This window comes from Prunus mume, linkage group LG1 (assembly GCF_029339155.1).
Source record: "Prunus mume cultivar Tortuosa linkage group LG1, ASM2933915v1, whole genome shotgun sequence".
NCBI lineage: Eukaryota > Viridiplantae > Streptophyta > Magnoliopsida > Rosales > Rosaceae > Prunus > Prunus mume.
Window position 1 is genome coordinate 23,474,453 of NC_142698.1, and position 21,280 is coordinate 23,495,732.

Below are 21,280 nucleotides of genomic sequence, written 5' to 3' on the forward strand. Positions count from 1 at the left end.
AAAAAGTATGAGGATTTGGTGTTAAAAGTGTTAAAAGCGGAGGTGCAATATTGACTAAGTATGAAAAATGGTTTTTCGGAATAATAATTTTCTCAAGATAATTTTTGGCGGCTTTTATTCCTTACACATCAAATAAGAAAACTTGATTTTATGAGATTTTAATATGAAGTATATATTGACTTAATGAGCCATCATTTTTAGCCTAAATCGTATTTTGCACTAAAACTAATTTTTCATATTTTGATTTGGTGGGAATTTGATTTTCTAGTATTTTTATTTGAATCCAAATGGGGGGTACTTCCTTATTTACATTGTAAACTTAAGTAAATGGAGTAGTATAAAAATAAATAAAAGTAAAATGACAAAGACATTTACTTAAATGTTGAAAATGGAAATAAGGTATAGAGAGAAAAAAAAAAAAAGAAGTAATTTTTTGGTATTTTTTGTAATTTTTTCAGATTTTTTTCAATTTGTTATTACAAAAATATTGGTTGCCGTTGGATTGGAGCAAAAATTATGATCGGAGAGCCCATGACACGACACATGGCACATAATTGTTGGCGAACACTGTAGGCGTCACGACGTCGAGAAGGGCCAACCCCTGGAGCTCGCCACCAGTTTTATTGGTCCCACCATTGCGCCGGCCTGCCTCCACTGCTGGAAACGAGTTTTTACCCCAAACCCCAGCCCTCCCCTTGGGCCCCTTGCTGGAAATGCTCTAAGAAGCAACTTTATATACATAAATTCAACTAGTTTATCCAATTATATGGCAAAGCACTATACTAACAACAAAATGCATAAACAAAGAATTTTTGAAAGCGTGGTTGGCTTGTGTTGATGGATTCTGAGTTGTGGGGTAGGTAAGTAGTGTAGGGCATGAAAGTCTTACGCTCGATTGGTGCCTATAATTGGATTGAATTATATAACTCAATATATTTAAGGTATGTTAAAAGAAGATTAAAAAAATATTGTCTGTCGGTGATAAAAGATATATTTTTTATAAAGAAAACTTATCCCATACAATCAAACAATGATACAATATCACCATTTATGATGAACTTAACTATAGAGTATGTAAAAAAAAAAGTCCCCTCAAATGTATATACTCCTTATTTCTAAATTTGAATCTTTATCCTTAAAGTCATCTCCACGCAAACTGGTGGAGCTAAAAAAATAATTGAAAAATGAAATTGAGACATGTGTATGTGTGTGTGGAAGAGTTAGGTCGAATGCAATTATCTCATGGCATGGATCCAAAATTCCCAATCAAACTTGAACATTACCTCATTTCCATAACCAAAATTGACCAATCTTCAACTGCACCCTTCCCACTCCCTCTTCTTTCATCTCTCCCACAAAAACTACACATTTCTCAATCATCTCTCTCTCTCTCTCTCTCTCTCTCTCTCTCTCTCTCTCTCTTTCTTCTCCGTGTATGTCTGAGATTGAGAAAGAGAAATGTGTCCCCTGAGACTGATTTTGATCTTCCTCTCAGCCACTCTGGCTGGCTTCTTCGTCCTCAGAAACCTCAAATCCGACGCCAAATTGGATACTCCGCACCATGAAGAACATGAGACCGACCACCACCACCAAAACCCCAACAACTCTCCTAACCGATTTTCCAAGGTTCCCAATCCATTTTCACCTTTAATTCTCATTCAAGTTTCGTTTTTGTCTTCTGGGTTTTTCTCTGTTTGAACAATTTGGCTGTTTTATGTGCTTGCAGGTTCGGTCAGCCATGGAATCAGGGTTCTGGACCATTGTGGACATGGGCAGTGGACGCTATCTCTGGAGGCATTTTGTCTCAGCGTCCCCAAAACCATCAAATTGATCTTCTTTGGGGCACTTGCTGTCGCTTATAATAACACACACGTCCAGGTTTGAGATTGACTATGGTGGCGTATCATATCATGTTGTTACTTGTTAGTAACGAAGGTTCATTTTGGTAAGAAAAGAATCCAAGATGTTGTAATTTTAGACCCAAATGTTGTATGCTCTCTGAAAATGGCGCTGTAGCTGTAATTACCATTCAGCAACAATATCCATCCCATTGTATTGTAATATTGCTATTTCCGTTATCTGGTTTTTGTATTAACTATCAAGTATTGAAGTGTGGTGTGGTTATCTTACTGTGGAAATATTTCACAAGGTCAATATCCACCTCCCCATCTCACTGTATTTATGTGCTATATAAACTAAGGCTCACAACCTTAGGCTGCTTTTATACATTATACGTTTCCTTGTTAATGTTATTTATAACAAGACCATGCTATAAGAAATTCTCCTTTGTCTTTCAACAATGCTGTCAGTGTAAACCATTTGAATGTACATTAATCGGTAAGAACAGATACTTCACTTGATGTTAATGAAAAGGCCAAGGAAGGTATATTATGAAATGCACATTTACAATGCCAAAGGTTGGGATCCACCAGTATTCACACCTATGGTTGCACGCACAAACGTAAGTATTGTTTCTATGACTGTGGCGAGGGATTTTGTATCTGTTTCTTGGTTAAGCGTAATGGTATTGTTGTTTGCCATGGCTGCTTTGTTTCTCCGCTTCGTTTCTGGTTAATTGAGTTTGGGATTTGAAACCCAGAGAATCTCTCTCTCATATACGGCCTAGTGCTGCTGTCGTATCCTGTGAACCAAAGTGATTGTGTTGCTTATTTGTGCTGGACTTCGTAAACTTCTTCTTGGTTGTTGACATGTGTTAGGGCATCTACAAGGGAGTGTTGTGATGCCATTCATGTTAGTGCTTTGTTTCTGGCTAGTTAAGTTTGGGATTTGAAACCCAATATAGAGAATCTCTCTCATACACGCACACATGCATGTGCAGCCTATATGGCCTAATGCCACTTGCGTATCCTGCGAACCAAAGTGATTGTATTGCTTAGTTGTGCTGGACTTTATAAACTTCATCTTGGTTGTTGACATGTGTTAGGACATTTGCAAGGGACTGTTGTGATGCCATTCATGTTACTTCTGTTTGAGATGTAATTCATGTGTGGATTCTTAGTCTCTAGTAATGGTAGTTTCTTGTGCATCCTTGCTTGAAAATTTAGGCCAAGATTGTACATTTCTGGTTTTCTGATTGTAGTCTGTCCTTGTATGTGTTATCTTGTTCCATCATATGAATTGCATTGACTCTTTTATTCCATGTTAATTGCTCCGGATTAATGCTTCTCTCCTATGTGTCTATGTTGCTTTACCTCAAAATTTGTAGCTGTTGTTCCCTCAGTTGAGTTTTATTTATTTTGTTGAAAATAGGAAAAATTCATGTCTTTTTCCAGTGAGCTCTTTCAATCTTCAAGTTTCCATGAGGTAGGAGCATTTGATTTGAGATCATTTGAAAGTTGAAGAGTTTCATATTCTCATAGAGTTTTGCCAATAAGTTATCACACATATCAATAGAGTCGGCTCCTTCTTTTGTAATCTCTGTTTCATCATCATTACAATCATATAATGTTGTAGTTATCTGATGTTTCTTCATTTTCATTACAAAACTGGACATCTTTCATGTGAAAGTTCCGATTCTTTTTATTTGTTTTGACAAGTTTTAGAACATGAACAACTAAGTGTACACAACAAACTTCAGGATAATTTTCAACCTACTTTAAGCTTACCGATAGAGAATGAACTTTGAATTCGTAACCACTAACATGGGGTCGTGTTTTGCTTCTTGAAGTCTAGCCACTAAATATGACGTTAGCTTGGAAATTACTATATGGTGTCTTTGGATTTGGATGAACTGGATTTCAGTTTCTGTAAATCTAAAGCATATGAACAAATTGAAAGTTGTATCCTGGCATCGTAGCAAACTCACGATGGACTTGATATTGATGTTTGTATTTACATTCCAAGAGTAGCTGAGTGCCTATGTATATGGTACTCAAGTGCTTTCTTATTTTTCTTTCCTTATAATTCTCATCTGACTGTAGTAACTCACCTGATCTTCAATACTCAAGCTCCAAACACCATAATTTGGCAATGTAATTGAAGCTTTAATGCATGTTGGGCTGCTACAACCAACATGGAATCACTCACCTGATATTCTTTGATTGGTTGGATGTCGAGGAATCGACAATGGGACCCGTATGCATCTCCAGTTAAAAATCACTCACACGCATTTATACCCGTTATCAATTATGGACCATTCCATATTCAAATGATCCATCCACAGTTTGATCGACATCCATTAACTCCCTTCACAAATTCAAAATGATGCTTATTTGTAATGCATGATTTAAAATAGAAGTCAGGTAAATAAGATCAAGAAATATGGGGGTTCCTGTAGAATCTATCATCTGATAGAAAGAAATTCAAACCTCCTCCAAACCCAGATCAAGAAATATGGGATAAATAAGAAAACGAAAATAAAATATTATTTTACTTGACACGATCTTTTGGTGGATAAAGAAACAACTGGCCACGTGGCAAAAACATGGGTACTCTTTTAGTACCACCACAAGATCCTGACCGTAGAAAACCGAATCTGAGGCTCAGAGTTCAAACAGTGAAAATGGTAAATAAAATATAGGCAAAAAGTGATTTTGGATCCTGTGGTTTATCACTTTTACCACTAAGGTCTATGTGATTTCAATTTCGTCACTTTTGCCCCTGTGATTTCAATTAGAAGCAATATAAGGATAATTCCTAATTTCTGATACTTATTGAGGGGCATTTCGGTCCAAACTTGCAGCCTCTCCCCAACCACCCTACAGCCACCCAGCAACCCCTCCAAAAACTTATCTTTGTTGTAAACTAACGACAAATAATACTCCATTTGAGTTTTTGTTGATAAAAATTATAACCATCCATACATAAACATCAACTAACAAAATCATAATCGAGCGGGTCTTAGGATTATACAAGGGAGATACATTTCTTTATTTTTTTCTTCTGAACCCAAAGAAAAACTCACAATTATAATCATAATCCATCTCATTTCTTCATAAGGGATGATGGTAATCTCCAGCCAAAAAAGAAAAACAAGGTAGCCAGAGCAAGTCTACTTCGATCTTTTGTAAGCTTCATAAAAGTAGCCTAGGATTACAACAACGTCATCAATTGCAGCTCTTACTGCACCTTGTGCCAGTGTCACTAGTTTTGATAATTTCTTATTATGTAACTCAACAAAATCTCTAAAAAAATTGTTGATGAAGGTTGTATAAATAGTACATCTCTTTGTACATCTCCAAGGAGCATTGTTTGTTGCTGGTTTAGATAGTGGGATTGTCAATGTTTACAACATGGAGGAGTTTTTGGAGAGGCTAGTGGCTGTGGAGGTGGTTGGGAGGGGCTGCAAGTTTTGACTGAAATGCCCCTCAATAAGTATCACAAATTGAGAATTGTCCTTAAATTGCATCAAATTGAAACCACAGTGACAAAAGTGATGAAATTGAAACCACAAGGATCTTAATGGTAAAAGTAGTAAACCACATAGATCAAAAGTAACTTTTTCCCTAAAATATATTCCAACGGTCGAATTGGATTCACTCCTTTTTAATAGGAAACGCCTGTCTGTCTGTGTGCGAGAGAGAAAGAGAGAAATGAGGCAGAGAAGAAAGATTGTATCAGAAATCCCCGAAAACCTAATCGCGGAGGAGAAAGAAGCAGAAGAAGGACGATTCTTCGCATGCTATCTGTTGACCTCTCGCAGCCCCCGCTACAAAGGCCACACCTATATTGGGTACCTTCCATCTTCCCCCATTTTTATTTATTTATTATTTTATTATATATATAAATTCTCAATCTGTTCAGAATAATAAGATCAATCTTGATTTGATCATTTTCGATCTGAACTTCTTTAAAGTTTGAGACTTTCTTTTAGAGCTTGGATTAATAAGAGAGCCCACTTTAACTCCGTGTCTTTGTGTGTGTTTCTTTGGGTGATGCTGATACAGATTCACAGTGAACCCACGGCGTCGTATAAGACAGCACAATGGTGAAATAGGGCAAGGTGCTTGGAGAACGAAGCGGAAGCGTCCATGGGAGATGGTCTTGTGCATCTATGGTTTCCCAACTAACGTTTCTGCTCTCCAGGTCTCTTCATTTCTTTCCTTTTTGTCTCTTTACAATTACTTGTCTATGCATTGCTCTGTATGATCTGTCTATGTTTTTAATTTGATTGATTGGGACCAAATTAGATACAAATTTCTTGAGAATTATATTCTGATAATTATGTCATTTGAGGATATTTCCAGCTTGGTTGGGTTGGGACCCATCTTGAGTTGGCACCAATTCTAGGATCAATTTGGAACTGGTTAAAATTTGATTAATTGGGATTGAAGGTTTTTATTATTATTTTAGGATTGATATTAATTGGAAATTTGGGACCTTCTTTCTAATATTCCCTTTGGAACTTTGCAGTTTGAATGGGCATGGCAGAACCCAACTGTATCAAAGGCAGTTAGGCAGGCTGCTGCAAGCTTTAAATCCCTGGGGGGGCTTGTCAGTAAGATCAAACTTGCATACACCATGCTTACCCTCCCTCCTTGGCAGAGGTATCATCTTATTATCTTCCTTGTGAGTTGTGAATGGGTGAATATACATATGCTTTTGCTCTTATTGATGGAAAGTGATATTGTTTGTATGTATCATCAGCTTGAACATCACTGTAAACTTCTTTTCAACCCAGTACACCAAACATTCTGCTGGTTGTCCACGCCTTCCAGAACAGATGAAGGTCAAAGTCTGCTCCATGGATGAGCTTCCTTCATGTACTAAACTATCTGATGACCTTTTGATAAATGAAGATGAGTGGTGTAATGAAAGGGAATTTGATGAAGATATGAATACCAGTACACTACACGATGAAACAATATCGGACTTCATGGGTCATAATTCAGCAGATGATCAGCAGAGTGATAGTGGCAATAGAATGAATGAAGTATATGGATGCAGTAAAGAAGTAGGAGAAGATGAGTGGTATAATGGAAGAGAATGTGATGAAGCTATGAATGATGGTACATTACAGGAAGAAACATTATCTGATCTTATAGTTCAAAGTTCAGCAGATGATCAGCAGGATATTACCTGCAAGAGAATTAACAAAGCACATCGAGGCAGTCAAGAAGTAGGAGAGGATTGTACAGAGCAATTTGGTTTTATCGCATCGCCAGTGAGAACGACATCTTCAAATGTCACCACCTCATTTGGCACAGAAGTAACTAAAGATATAGGATCTGCTGATGCCATTAGTGTTAAATTTGGCCGACCTGCAATGGAACAATTGACAACTATAGTTGCAGACCATCAGTCGCCCAGCAGAAGCTATCTCCGGCCTTGTGGAGCTGAGGTAATAGATTTGACAACCCCAGCTCCCCTATGCAGAAGCCATTTATGTGGCAAGAAGAGTGGAGTTGCTCCTGTTTGTCCTGAGATTATTGATTTGACTAAGTCTCCCAATGTCATCCAACTATAGGACTTGGACATGTATACTACAACAATCAAACAAGTTTATATATGTTTGATGATTTTATGGTTTGGTAGAATAATTTAGAGGAATTTATTGTCATCTTTTTTGCCTGATGGCACATTGTAATCACAATAGTAGCCTTCCGGTTCAAGTCTTACAGTTTGAATGAAATAAAAGATCTTTTTTACTCGCTACATTTCATTCTGTTATTGTATATCACATTTCATCTGGTCTATGAATTATGAGACTGGACGACATAATAAAATTTAAGAACTTCGAAGCCTTAAATTACACTTATAACCGCAAGGTTATCTTATTATCTTATTTAGTGTTATGACTTACCTCTTCTTTTTTTTTTGCCAAAGTTTGGAAGGGGTAGGGGGGGAAAGTCACACACACGTACCAAGGAGGCAAACTTAGGACCACTTGGGAGCACATCAAAAGCCTAGGCATATCCCCCACCTTTATTTTGCTATGTTTTTTCATTTTAACTCAAAATATTTTGATTGGTAAAATGTAGGCATTAACTTCAAATTTGAAGTAACTATGGAAATTGTGAAAAGCAAATAGCCTTTGCTAATAAATTTTGGAATCTATAAGAAGAGTCTGGAAAAAAATAAAATAAAGCTTTGGAAAAAAGATTTGTCAATCTTTTTTTGTCAGATCGGGGAAAAAAAAAAAAGTTTAACCAGTGCAGAAGTCCCATGTTTCTGGATTGAGTTGATAATTTCACAAGAATCTCTCAAGTTCTTGCACGCCTTTTTTCCTTTTTTTGGTAAAAAAAGAACAGGGTAATCACTTATTTTTATTGCATGTAGCTTAAACCTTGACATGAGGGCATGTGTTTTCAACTTGTGTTTTGAGTTCAACTATATGATATGATAAGCACTTGGAGAGCAGGACAGAAAAGGGGTCCCTCTCATAGTTAGCATTCATCTACCACAACGCTTACAAATTCTTTAATCTTTTTTAAAGGATCCAAATCATTGTATAATCTCAGAAAGAAAAAAAAGAAAGAAAAAGAATGCTGCGTTTATCAAGATCAGTATCAAGATATTCATAATTAGCTAGTTTAATATATATGTAAAATAGATACGAAAAATAAATGCAGAAGCTCCCTTAATAAAAATAGACAAGAAAATACACGACTATAATAACATCGAAAAAGACATTCGGAATTTGAATCTTTGTGATCATGTGCATACAAGAACAGCAACAAATTTATTAAGATTGTCAAGACACTCCCAAGGACAAACACAAAGTTGAAACTTTTGCAGACTGAAATGTACAAATAAACGTGAGATACCATGGGAAAGCTGGCAATTTGTTACTATTGTGGCTGATGCTGTTGTAGTTGTTCTTCTTGTGGCTGCAGTTGCAGTTGTTGCTGCTGCTCCTGCAGCTGTTGCTCTTCCTCACCTTGCCAAACCCAGACTATATCTTGCAGAGCAGGCCTTATGTCCTCCAGCATCTTCTGGTATTCCAATGTATCTCCATTTGATTTCTTCAACTCAACCAGATGAAAAGTTGGAGTAATCTGAAATATCTCTGCATCTATGGACAAAATCCCCATTCTACCTTCCTTCAGTGCATCCATTTTCAACAATCCATCATCCTTTTTCTTCACTTTGAGCTTCAGATGCTTAGCCATTTCTTCCAACTTTGAGATGATGACTGGGCCAGGTTGTCTGGAAGTGAATCTTGCTTCCCTGTTGAGAGAATCTTTTTCGAACAAGCCAGACAGATCAAAACCAGCAGAAAGGGAGATAATATCAAAAGCATTCAAGTTTGGAGGTCTCACTGGTTCTTGCTTTGCCTCAGCAGCCAAACTACTATTCTCAGAGGGACCAGAAGCTTCTGCACTTATTGAGCCACATCCTTGTTTTCTATTTCAGATTTCATATTTTTGGAGTTTGTTCCCTTTCTGAACCAAGAACTCTCCTTAACTTTGGCTAAGGAAACCCTAGTATTGGGATTTGGATCCAACATCTTATACAGTAGCCTACGTGCTTCTGGTGAGAACCAATTAGGGCATCTGAATTCTGCTTTGCCAATCTTCCTGTACATCTCCATCAAATTTGGATCATGAAACGGGAGATAACCTGCCAATAAGACATACAAGACCACCCCACAAGACCAAATATCAGCTTTCACACCATCATAGCCTCTCCTGTTAATAACTTCAGGAGCAACATAGGCAGGAGTACCACAGGTGGTATGAAGCAGACCATCTTGGCGCTTGCTTTCAGCGAGGGCACTTAACCCGAAATCAGAGATTTTTAAGTTATCATTCTCATCTAGCAATAAGTTCTCTGGCTTTATATCCCGATGATAGACACCCCTACTGTGACAGAAATCAAGAGCATTGATTAGCTGCTGAAAATATTTCCTTGCAACGTCCTCCTTCAGTTTTCCCTTAGCAACCTTGTTAAACAGCTCACCGCCTTTAGCACATTCAATGACAAAGTATATCTTAGTTTTGGTGGCCATGACCTCATAAAGGTGTATAATGTTAGGGTGCCTAACCAATCTCATAACAGATATTTCTCTCTTGATCTGATCAGTCAGCCCAACCTTCATAATCTTATCTTTGTCAATAACCTTAATGGCCACACCCTGATTAGTTATCAAGCTCCTTGCATAGTAAACCTTGGCAAAAGTGCCTTGACCTAGTACTCTCCCTATCTCGTATCTTTGCATCAGCACATTCGATTTATTCTCCATTCCAACCTAAAAAAGCTAATAAACAACAAACACACAACTTCCCCCCTGCTAATATGATCTAATGATCCACAATCTAGAGAGCAGGAGTTTATAATAAAACAAGAAGTTCAACCGTCCTCGCAATGGTCATGCATTAACACAACCGGCACTGCATGCATACTAGCTGGCCCAACTCGCTTTTGGGAACAAAGAGAAAACCAATTGTGATTTAGAGGTCCAGCACCAGCAAGAATCAAGGACAGTTCTATTATAGACACAACTTCACGGAAGGCAGAGTCGTGAGCGCTCAGGCACATCTTTCAGCATTCCCAGGATTTTTACTTCCAAAAGAATGTTCAAATTATGCACAAAAACACTAACTCGATGCTCTATCAACAAAATACTGAAAATTTAGCACAAATTTGCGGCTTAAAGCCTTCGAACCCTGAAAAAGCACAAACAGCACCGCCATCAAAACACAAAAAAGCAAAAACCTTTCTCACTTCTCCCTAAATTAAAACCAACCCTTTGGAACAATTATACGTAGCGACTCATATTAAGCTCTAATTTAAGGGGGAAAAAATTGAAAACACATAAAGCTTCAAAGTTAATTCCATTTTTTGTTTTCAAGAAATTAAAAAACCCATCCGATTAAGCAGAGGAGCCAGAAAAAAGTGCAAGGGAACAGATCTTAATGGAAAAAACTAGCTAACTCTTCTATTTGCGAAAATCAGTATCAAATGTTAAGGTTGTTAACTGAAAATTACAATTCCTTGATGTTTCAATCAACTCATAAATAGCATCAACAAATCTAAAAGGGAACGAAAATAAAATAAAATAAAAGTCGGAAACCATACCTTTTGGTAGACGAAGAAGCTCTTGTGAGTATGGACACCCAAAACCGGAGGCCGAACAGAGAGAGAGAGAGAGAGAGAGAGAGAGAGAGAGAGCAAAGTTGAAGTTGGTGCTCAAATTTAAAAATTTACGTTAAAATTAACTTTATTATAATTAAAAGTTTTGGGTCATTATATAATATATTTACCCGGTTTGACCATAAAAATAAAAAGTATATTACCTGGACGGCCACAAACCAGGAACAGAATCTGTGCGCCTAGCGTTGACGTGTGAACCCATGCGATGCGAGAAAAACAAGTTCGAGTGTGTGCCTGCTCACGTTAACATTCCTATAATAGTTCTTTGTTTTTTGTTTTTTTGGGAAGCTTTTTTGTTTAGGATCTAAATTTAGAACAAGCATAGCTACTCTTGAGAAATGCCTAAAGATATCATATTTTTAGGTTGTATTAGCTGGCTATATAATCTAGTCAGCTAATATAATTATCTAATAGACGAGATTGATCTGTTCATATAGAAATCAATAAATATTATCGCTAAATTAATATATTTTCTTAAATGTAAATGACAAATAGCTCGATATTATTTTAAATATCATTTACTTTTGGGAGTTTGTTCATTTTACTCTTATATAAAAAGTTTATGAATTCACCAGTCAGTGGCGGATCCAAGAATATTACAAGTTACAGTTTATTGAAATGGACATAAAGTTAATCTCATACTAATCCATGACTCAAAGTTACTCATTTGTCCACATTATCTTGGGAGATTATCATAATGCAATTTGGTTTTGTTGATCGGCTTCTTATTATTATATAATTTGATGGAGAAAAAGAAAGGACTTTAAGGATATATCTTGTAATGGTTGACAACATCTATATAAAGAAAGCATGGAGAGAAATTGGTTTGCGGTGGAAAGAAAAAAAGTGCCAAATTCCAATTTGGACACTTGAAGCTCATATCATCTGCAAAAAGAGAACGTGGCCACCTGCTGCCTCATGAGCCTGGTGACTGTTAGGTTTGGCATTTGATTTGCTTTAGCTCCTTCACCAACCAAACTCAACTACAAGCAAGAAAAAAGTCCAGTCGACATAGTTTTTTGATTGTTTAATAGAACCACAAAGCCCAACACTGTTGCATCAACAAAAATAGCCCAATACCACAATGCAAAATTGAAATCATTGACTCGTTTATCTACAATTACATATTGAATCTGCATAAGAGAATCCATGTGACAAGGGCTCCTTAATTGCAATTCTAACTTGGTTGGTTTTTATTTTTTGCGACAGGAAAAGAAAGATACTTTTCTCACACACAGTTTAAGTATCATGAAACCTGAGACTACTGGTATGTAAATAAAGACTTATTTCCACTAGTTAGACTCTATTGACATCAATACGAGTTAAGAGCATCCACAGTGATGTTCTCTATTTCTTAGCTAAAATTTGGCTAAGAATATAAAAAAACTATTTTATGAGCTCTCTAAAAAATTTCAACTCCAACCATACTCCATAATTTGGAGAGTCATAAATGCTATAACTCTTTTTTAATTGGTCCATCTCTATTAAAAAATAAAATAAAAAATAGTTAGCATTAAATAAAAATTTGAAATACTCATTAAATAAAGCAGCATTAAATTATAGGGAGCCACTAGGAGTCCTTTCTCTCTCCTTAGATTTAGGAGTTCCTAGAGGACTCCCTATTTTAGGAGGTGGATAGGGAATGTGGTTGGAGTTGTATTTTTACGATTTCTCCCTAAAATTTGTCTAAGGAGGTGGTTTAAGGAACCCATTGTAGATGCTCTAATAAGCTTCTTGAACGGAACACTATGTTAATTTGTATTTATTTTTTTCTAGAAGTAAGTACTTAAATGTCAAAAAATTTATTTAAATGTGAAGTGCTTCCTAAAAAAGGCACTTAGAATTGATTGTTTTAAGTTTTTTCACCAAACAAGTAGAAAACACTTTGGTCCTTTCAAAAAGCAGTCCAAACCTAACTAAAATTTTAGTAATTTTCGAGTGTTTTTGCCCCTTTTTTAATTTTTTTTAAAAAAAATAAAATTATAGTAGTGCCTCTTTTTATTTCGGCCGTCTTTTCCACCATCTCAAAAGAAACATGACGATTGTACTGTTCTCTACCCCTTTGGGGGTTTGCAATGAATTACAACTTCGACCTAAAAAAAAATAAAAAACCAGCACATACATCATGTTCTTAACAATTTGCAAGCACCTTCCAGGTTCCAGGATATAAAATGAACAATGACTTGACATTTTATAAATGCATGTCAATTCGAATTAGGTTGTTTTAGAATAGGTTGACTTAGTAACATGAATACACGTTTATTCTTTAATCCATTTTCAATAATAATGGTATTCTTGAGACTGAGATTTTGATTCACATCCCCTTAATCGCCGCTCTTAAGGCAACAATTACAGGAAAAATTGTCTCAAAGGTTCGTTAAAGGCCACCCCCAGCTTATATAAACAACAATTATTTTCAGGGGTCTTTAACTAATTATATAATAACAGACTCAGAATTCAAGCAATTCAGTGAGGCACATGGCACCTGCCTCCAGGCTCAAAGCCATGCTGCATCTGCTTTAATTTTGCACTAGTGTGCTGGTGGAAGTGATATAACTGCAAATCCATTTTTTAATGGACATGCACATATATTATCAACATATAATTATAAATTTTAATTAGATGTAAACTCAAATATGCAGAGTTTGTTTAGAAAGAGCGATAGTAATTTATTGATAAAACAGAGTAAAGTACAGAGCAATTATAATGTCAAATATGAGTACAAATTTTTTAGTGAGAAAACGCAAAAACAATTTGGTTTGATCTAGAGAGAATTACGCAAAAACATAAAAGGCTCAAAACTCCAGTTCGGCATACAAAAGCACCTGTACTTAGATTTACAATACAAATCCATCGTAAAACGGCAAAAACAACAATAGTAAAATACAACTTCAACAAAAGGCAGAGCTATTGAGAATGCAGCAAAATGAATAGAATATGTATGTAAGTGTAGCTGACTTTTACAGTTATAATAAGAATAATCCAAATAGGATCAACATGAACTATTATAAAAAATGCAGCAAAAAATGTGCTTTGTCTTCATGTTGGCTCAAAACATTAGGTCTAAATTTAAGAAAGGCTGCGTTTCACACCCAAGGACCTTAGCTGAACCCAAAGGTTGGGTTTACTGGGTTTTGATCCAAATTGCCTTGAAACTTCACAATCAGTGATGAAAGAAAGCTAAACTTTGGAAAATTAATTAATATACTAAATTATAACACTCGGTTATCAGGATATTATATATTTTTATTTTCTACTAAAAAATTAAATAATCACAAGCCGATCCTTCAAAGTGGCAAAGATGCATGAGGCTTGCCACCTGTGTGTGTATATATATTTCGGTTAATTAGCCAGACCCTTTTTATTTATTGAAGCAAAACAATGCTTCAATTCAACGCTTCCAAATCACAAGCACCACAGCAACTTCTCTAAGCAACCCAACAAGAGAAAAAAAAAAATTGTCCATGGCTAGCTTCTCCTCCACACTTGAAGATCACTACCATGGAGGAGCCTCTGCTTCTGTTTCAATTCCATTCGATTGGGAATCTCAACCAGGCACACCAAAATCCAAGTACCTCCAAAACCCTACTCTCCCCCCTCTCACACCTCCACCTTCCTACTTTTACACAAAGACCAAAACACCCTTGAGGAAAAAGCACTCCAACTCTCTTCTTTTTCACAATATTTTCCCCAAGATGCGTAGTAGTACTAGTACTTCAAGAAAAACATCAACCCTATCATCATCCCCAGTCTCTTCTTCACCATCTCTTTCTTCTTCTTCGTCTTCGTCAGCATCCTCAACAACATATTATTCAGTCCCATCTTCCCCTATAACACCTTCGAAATTCCGGAATCGAGGCAGGTCGATGTCAAGCCCAAAGGTGCTGGTTGATTCAAGGAACATCCATTGCCATGATCGGTACGAAGACTATGGCTCAAGAGTTTCAAGTAGAACAGGTTGCTATTTAAATTTAATTAAGGTGTTCCTTAGGGAATTTCATTAAGCTTTTATAATAGTAGTTTTGCTTTAGCATTAAACATGCTTTGTAAACAAGTCGTAAAAGATCACCAATTAGCTTAATTATATCAGATTGGTACTTGGATTAATGAAATTAATGCACGTTATTGAGCTGTTAACAAATTTTTTTTTCTCTTGTGCATGCCATTCGTGAATGAACATATATAACTTCTCAATGCAGAGAGAATGCGTATGCTTTATTTCATATACTTTAAATGCGTTGATTACTCAACTGCGTGTGAGTGAGTGAGAGCTTTACCTCATAAACTAATTCAGAGGCATGCGTGACATATTTAAATCAGCTCAAACATTTGGACATGCATAGCATAGTGTGAGGGTTGGTCCAATTGGTAAGGTCCTTGCATTGTGTGTAGACCCATTAGTATTTGAGTTCCCGCTATTAACAATCCTTATTGGTGTGCGATTTGTAATTTCCTACATAAATCCATACTTGTGGCAGCTGGAAGTTGGATGCCACACGCAAGTCCTTCTGGCTCGAGGTTACAGATTTGCCCTGGCACTGGTGGTGAGAACAGTCAATCTCCCCTAAACTTTGTTTTGTAAAAAAAAAAAAATGCCAACCTCCCAGCTTCTTGCCGCATGTCTTGTTAGGTTTATTTTTTAGGCCCATTTCCTGCCCTAAAATTGGCCACCAATGTCGGCCTAAATTCATGTTTTTCTCATAGCTAACAAAGAAAAAAAAAATACAGGAGTTGCCGGCCCTATAAAAACTTTTTAATATTATGGTTATTATTCATATATTGAGGTTTTTGAATGAAAAGTGAGATTAAATTTGTGTTTTTGTTGTCAACGGGATTTAGTTCAGTAAAAAATGACATTAATTTACAAATAAGAGATCTCAAGTTCAAACTCTCATAACATCTTAATTGTGTATGTGTGAGAAATCCCCCTCCCGTTTAGTTTATACTATCATTTGTCCTATGAAAAATCTGTACTTTTCTTTGTACAAAATAAATTCAATTAGAGAAGATTGTTAAAGATTGGGGTAAACATGGGTGCGAATTGATAGCCTTGAACTACGGGTCAAACAAGAAAAGATATAGCTTGTTTTCTTATGTCAGAATGAAAATGTATAATTCTCCATTTTCTTGGGTTTTCCCTTTTTCTTTACCTACCACCATGCATGATGCTTACACTAACGGTGAGTCGGCCTGCACCACAGAGATATGAATTATCACTTGAGCTAGAGCGTTCATGGGGGATAGGATCTAAATACAACTTCAGCTTGTCCTTTTGGTGCCTACTAAATATGAACTGTGCTTTAGATAGGGGATCGGCTTCCCCTTTTATTGATTCCTCAAATAATTTTGTTTGATACTCTTTAGGATCCCTTATGAATATTTTTTCAACGATCCAAATTATATATTTTTAAGTATACATTCATAAGTCATCCTTGCAAAACATTAGACAAATCGGAAACCGTTTCGACATTTAATTGTGTCATATAAAATCAATGAACACAGTGCTTCAAGAAAGTACTAAAATTAATCATACTATTTATCCAGAACAACACCAAATGCCTTATAATATTATAGATAAACAGTCAATGCTCTTCGAAACATATTAATATTATAGAAATTAATCACCCTGACAGTATCCCTCAAATAATTTAACCACTGTTATTCTATACATGTACTCAAGTGCTAATTGATTATAAAATTAATACGACACCCTAACCATTTATTTGAGCCCATTTTTCAATGTATATCATGACGAGAACCTTTCATCTTTCAGGTCCTCATTGAAAAATTATCATTGCAAACGTTCATTAAAATTGAACTTATGTAACAATGTTGAAACAAAAAAGACGAGTGCAATGATACGATAGATAATAAAGTTATTTAATATAATAATTAAATGGTTAGACGATTTTGAATTTGTTATAACATACTTACAGTTATGATCCTTCGATGAAAACCTAAAAATTGAATAGTTGAGATTATGAATTTACATTACAAAAATTGGCACAAAAGAATGACTAATAACTTAACACGATATACAATTTGAATTGCAAAAACAAATATATCCTCAAAAGGCCCAAATTATTCTATGGCATTGTAATAATGCTATGTGGTGTTAACAAAGAGTCAGATGATAAAATTATACTTTGGAGCCCAAGTAAATGGTCCAAAATCCCAAACACAAGAAAAGGAAGGAAGTTATATCTGTAATGGACCTCATCAGAAGTTTTCCTATTTATGATAATTTGGGTTGATTAGAATGGCACAGTGACTATTTTGGAGGGCACTACAAAATTTCTTACAACAATTTCAAATATAATATAATTTTATTGATAGGATGATATGAAAATGCTCGTGTAAAGTGAGACATTACACCCTTGACAAATTAGTAAAAATAAAAACCATATCACCGACTTTGAGAATATAATATCAGATTCTTGAACCATTTTCTCATACCCTTTTGTTTCTTTCTTATAATAAACATTCACCTACTTCCCAAATTGCCTTGCCTTATAAGCACTATCTTCCCCCATTCTCAAACTTTCTTCTTTCTCCTTCTCTCCTCTCTTTGCTTCCCAACCTCATCCAGAGTACAATAGCAGAATATATGTCCAGAGACAGGTACCTATTTTTCTCAAGAGGATTGTTAAAGATGGTGGGAAAAAGATATAATTTCTCTTCTTTTTTTTTATTTATAAATTTTGTGTTGTTCAAATCTTTGTATATAGATGATTTTTTTTGCTCTCCTGACTAATTTTAATTTCTTGTTATTTTCTAGGGACATCATAACATTGGTTGAGATAGGAAAGAAGATCAGGAGGGAAAGTGATCCATCTGGTGATGATCAAATGGGAACCATGAGCACTGCTCGACATAATAATTCCTTTGGTCTTCCTCAAGGGATGATGATGATGAACAACACAACCTTGAACACAATCACACCTTGTGCTGCATGTAAGCTCTTGAGAAGAAGATGTGCTGAAGAATGCCCTTTCTCTCCCTACTTCTCCCCTCATGAGCCCCAAAAGTTTTCAGCTGTCCACAAAGTCTTCGGTGCAAGCAATGTTTCCAAGATGCTAATTGTACTATTTATCTCCACTAATTTTTTATTAATTACTTTGATTTTACCATACACCACAATTAATTTCATCATGTTTTTGTTTTAATTATGTAGGAGGTGGCTGAGAACCAAAGAGCTGATGCAGCCAATAGCCTTGTTTATGAGGCAAACCTGAGGCTTAGAGACCCAGTGTATGGTTGCATGGGTGTAATTTCAAACTTGCAGCAACAGATTCAATCTCTCCACCAAGAACTTAATGCAGTAAGAACGGAAATCTTGAGATACCAATATAAAGAGGCCACTAATCACATGGTTTCTTCTACGAATATTATGCACCACCATCCTTCTTTGGTTTCTACTTCTGGGATGGTGTCCATTGCTGGACCACCACAAGCAATTCCAACGCCGCCGCCACCACCACCACCGCCTTCTTCAGTTGTGTTTTCTTCGTCTTCTTCGTCTTCGACTTCTTCTTTATACAATCCGTCTACAAACACCACAGGCTATAGCTCCATGTCAAGCGACAATATTCCATATTTTGATTAAAATGCCATATTTCTTTGTTTAATTTCTGTTGATTTAGGAACTTTCATGTTTGATAGAGTAGAAAAGTAATTTAACTTATCTCTACATATGGGCTTGTTACAGTTTCCTTTTCCTTATGATTGAGAATTCACATGAATATATATTATAAAGAAACATAAACTCGGAGTCTAATTTCAACAATTTATTCCAAGTTTTGTAAGTTATCTCTTTTTAATGCCTTAATTAACAAGGGTTTTTTCTTCTTCAAATGGGTTCATTTGCTATGAATATTTGATCTCATTAATTTCACGCTCATATCCTGTACTGTAATTTTCTCCATCTTATAGGGCATTAACTGACACACTATTCTTTAAATACAAAATAAACTTTGAAAGAACTTAAAGGTACAATAATAGATTGATAATAGATTGTGAAATCTGAAATGCAGTAGGTTGAAGCTAGACAAAAATGTTGAGACTGTGAATACATATCGGGAAATTAGTTCTTGCCTAATAATTTAAAAGATATTCTTGAGTCTCTTCATTTATTTTCAATTGGTTTTGAGTTAAATATTTATGTTTTAATGTAGTATAAAAGCAAACTATTCATATATTAAACGCAATGACCCACATGCTCTCACATCGCCCGATATATATTGTACACCTATTTAGCTTGAGTTATGCCAGGAAGATGTATTTTCCAATAGGGTTGGCAGGTGCTGACAATCTTGAAGTACGGTTGGCGCGTGTGAGGGGATTTGACTTTAGCTTTAATTTAGGTCTACATGGTACACATGCGTCATGTTAATCTGTGCCGGTGAAGATGAACCTGAAACCCCATTAAACTACTTTCAGGCCGGGAGACAAAAGGTATAATCCCCTGTAAAGTTTGAAATTTTATTCGACCAAAATGTAGTTTGAAATTTTCTTCTTTACTGGTCTAGCTTTGATTTTTTTTAATTTTTATGGGGGCTCTGCTTTGCACATTTCTCTTCAAGAGATAATTATATATGCTTGATGCTGGGAGGCAAATATAGTGATCAATCTGTGTGCTTTTTGACCCATTGGTGGCATGGTGCAGACCAATTTGGTGACACAATCTCTGTAGATTTGACATGCCTTGGAGTTTTTTTAATTATTCTGCCAAACAAATACCTTGTGTTATTTGGATTTTTCTGGTCATCCACAAAATCAAAGAGACATATAAGAGAGAGAGAGAGAGAGAGAGAGAGAGAGAGAGAGAGAGAGAGAGGTATATAATATGTATATGTGTATGTGTCTCTTTCCCTTAGTAAGATTAGGGTGATGTATAAGATTAGGGTGATGTATAACAATACATAATCCCAGGCACATACATGACAATGCCTACACGTTCTAATTTTATTTGGACTTAAGTTTCCTTTGCGTGTGGAACTTAAACTGATATGGTGAGAGGCATAAAATTGGTTATATTATATATGCACCAAAAAATTGGGTGAAGACACATCAGATAGATTGCCAAAAACTTAGTTACATCAAAGTTGGAATCCTCATTCTCATTGATTAAATTACTTAAACTATCTCTTATATTTAAAAATAAAATAAAAGACTACCTTCTCCCCAAGAAGAGAACATCTGTGTATATACAGTTATGTATACAGCTAATTAAGCAACTAAATTATCACAGATTTAATAATAATAATAAATAATATAATCAGATTCACATTTTCTTCAACAGTGATTGAATAAATAATTGTTTTGACTGACATGTTGCACATTGAGTCTTTCTAATTAGTTGGATGTGAACACCAATCCTGTGCGAGGCTTCCTAGATATTATAATTATAATTCAACATGATCAGTGTAGAGGCTTTTTCTTCCAAAGTCAGTAAATGGGCTGCCGTAAAGGGCAGATTGATGAAATTGTCCCCTTTATTTGAGTTCGAAAATCAAGCCCTAAAATGCTTCGAAAAGGCAGTAGAGCCATAGGAAACATTTTGGTTTTCTTCACCAATCAAAGCAACAGCAACTTACAGATAAATTCTTAGCTTAGCATGAGAAGCTTGTGGCATGGAAGCAAAATTGTCATGAGTTTAGCACTGAAGAGAAAACTAAGTGTTCCTAAGGGAAAGATGGGGTATTAAGGTTGGAGAGAGGATTTTGCAGAGAGGTTTGGTTGAGCATGAGGAAAAAGGGAGAAAAAGGTAGCTTGAGTGTTTTTTTGGCAGCTTGAGAGACTCTGTCAAGTGTCAGAACAGCTTGCCAATAGGGAAAACTAAGGGAAAATGATGAGCTGAGCATGAAATTGCTGGGTTTTGAGAGTAAGAGAGGAAGCTTGCTCTCTGATGTAGTTGATGCTTGTTGGGTGGAAGAGGCCCCTTTTATAGCCGATGGAAGTTGACATTTTCCAAGAAACCCTAATGGTTTCTATCCAATTTGGCCAAGTCTTTCCCTTCCTTTCTCCCATCATCCTTTCAATCATCCTATTTTGATGAAATTTCCTCTGCCCATTTGCATAAAATCAGGGATTTTGGGTGCTCAAAGCCATTTCCCGAAGCTGCGTCAGAATTCCCATTTTCAGCTATTTCCTTCCTTCCATTTCTTTTTTTTTTTTACGGATAGGTCTGATGAGGGAAAGAGAATGGGTGTGCATGTTGGTTCAA

At 35.9% G+C, this 21,280-nt stretch overlaps 5 protein-coding genes across 6 annotated transcripts; 3 read left to right on the plus strand and 2 right to left on the minus strand.

Annotated features, from left to right (window-relative positions):
* The first annotated feature begins 1,253 nt into the window (after positions 1–1,253).
* LOC103341870 (Methyltransferase-related protein) lies at positions 1,254–2,039 on the plus strand. The gene is made up of 2 exons (XM_008245455.2): positions 1,254–1,626; positions 1,727–2,039. Exons 1-2 carry the CDS (start codon positions 1,459–1,461, stop codon positions 1,829–1,831), a joined length of 273 nt encoding a protein of 90 aa, XP_008243677.1. The 5' UTR covers positions 1,254–1,458; the 3' UTR covers positions 1,832–2,039.
* Positions 2,040–5,501: 3,462 nt separating this feature from the next.
* Positions 5,502–7,614, plus strand: LOC103341969 (uncharacterized). Its single transcript, XM_008245559.3, has 4 exons — positions 5,502–5,692; positions 5,907–6,045; positions 6,373–6,506; positions 6,607–7,614. The coding sequence occupies exons 1-4, from the start codon at positions 5,553–5,555 to the stop codon at positions 7,424–7,426; spliced, it is 1,233 nt and encodes a 410-aa protein (XP_008243781.2). The 5' UTR covers positions 5,502–5,552; the 3' UTR covers positions 7,427–7,614.
* A 908-nt stretch (positions 7,615–8,522) lies between these two features.
* Positions 8,523–9,071, minus strand: LOC148921364 (CBL-interacting serine/threonine-protein kinase 10-like). Its single transcript, XM_089052904.1, has one exon. It carries the CDS (start codon positions 9,069–9,071, stop codon positions 8,751–8,753), a length of 321 nt encoding a protein of 106 aa, XP_088909030.1. The 3' UTR covers positions 8,523–8,750.
* Positions 8,523–10,144, minus strand: LOC103342066 (CBL-interacting serine/threonine-protein kinase 10). Its single transcript, XM_089052910.1, has one exon. The coding sequence runs from the start codon at positions 10,142–10,144 to the stop codon at positions 9,284–9,286; it is 861 nt and encodes a 286-aa protein (XP_088909036.1). The 3' UTR covers positions 8,523–9,283.
* Positions 10,145–17,542: 7,398 nt separating this feature from the next.
* LOC103342148 (LOB domain-containing protein 15) lies at positions 17,543–18,832 on the plus strand. 2 transcript variants are annotated; one of them, XM_008245778.2, is made up of 3 exons: positions 17,543–17,676; positions 17,834–18,137; positions 18,230–18,832. In XM_008245778.2, the coding sequence occupies exons 1-3, from the start codon at positions 17,663–17,665 to the stop codon at positions 18,659–18,661; spliced, it is 750 nt and encodes a 249-aa protein (XP_008244000.2). In that variant the 5' UTR covers positions 17,543–17,662; the 3' UTR covers positions 18,662–18,832. The 2 variants fall into 2 exon arrangements, with proteins under 2 accessions (XP_008244000.2, XP_088898669.1); XM_089042543.1 differs by having other exon boundaries at positions 17,572–17,710.
* The last annotated feature ends 2,448 nt before the right edge of the window (positions 18,833–21,280 follow it).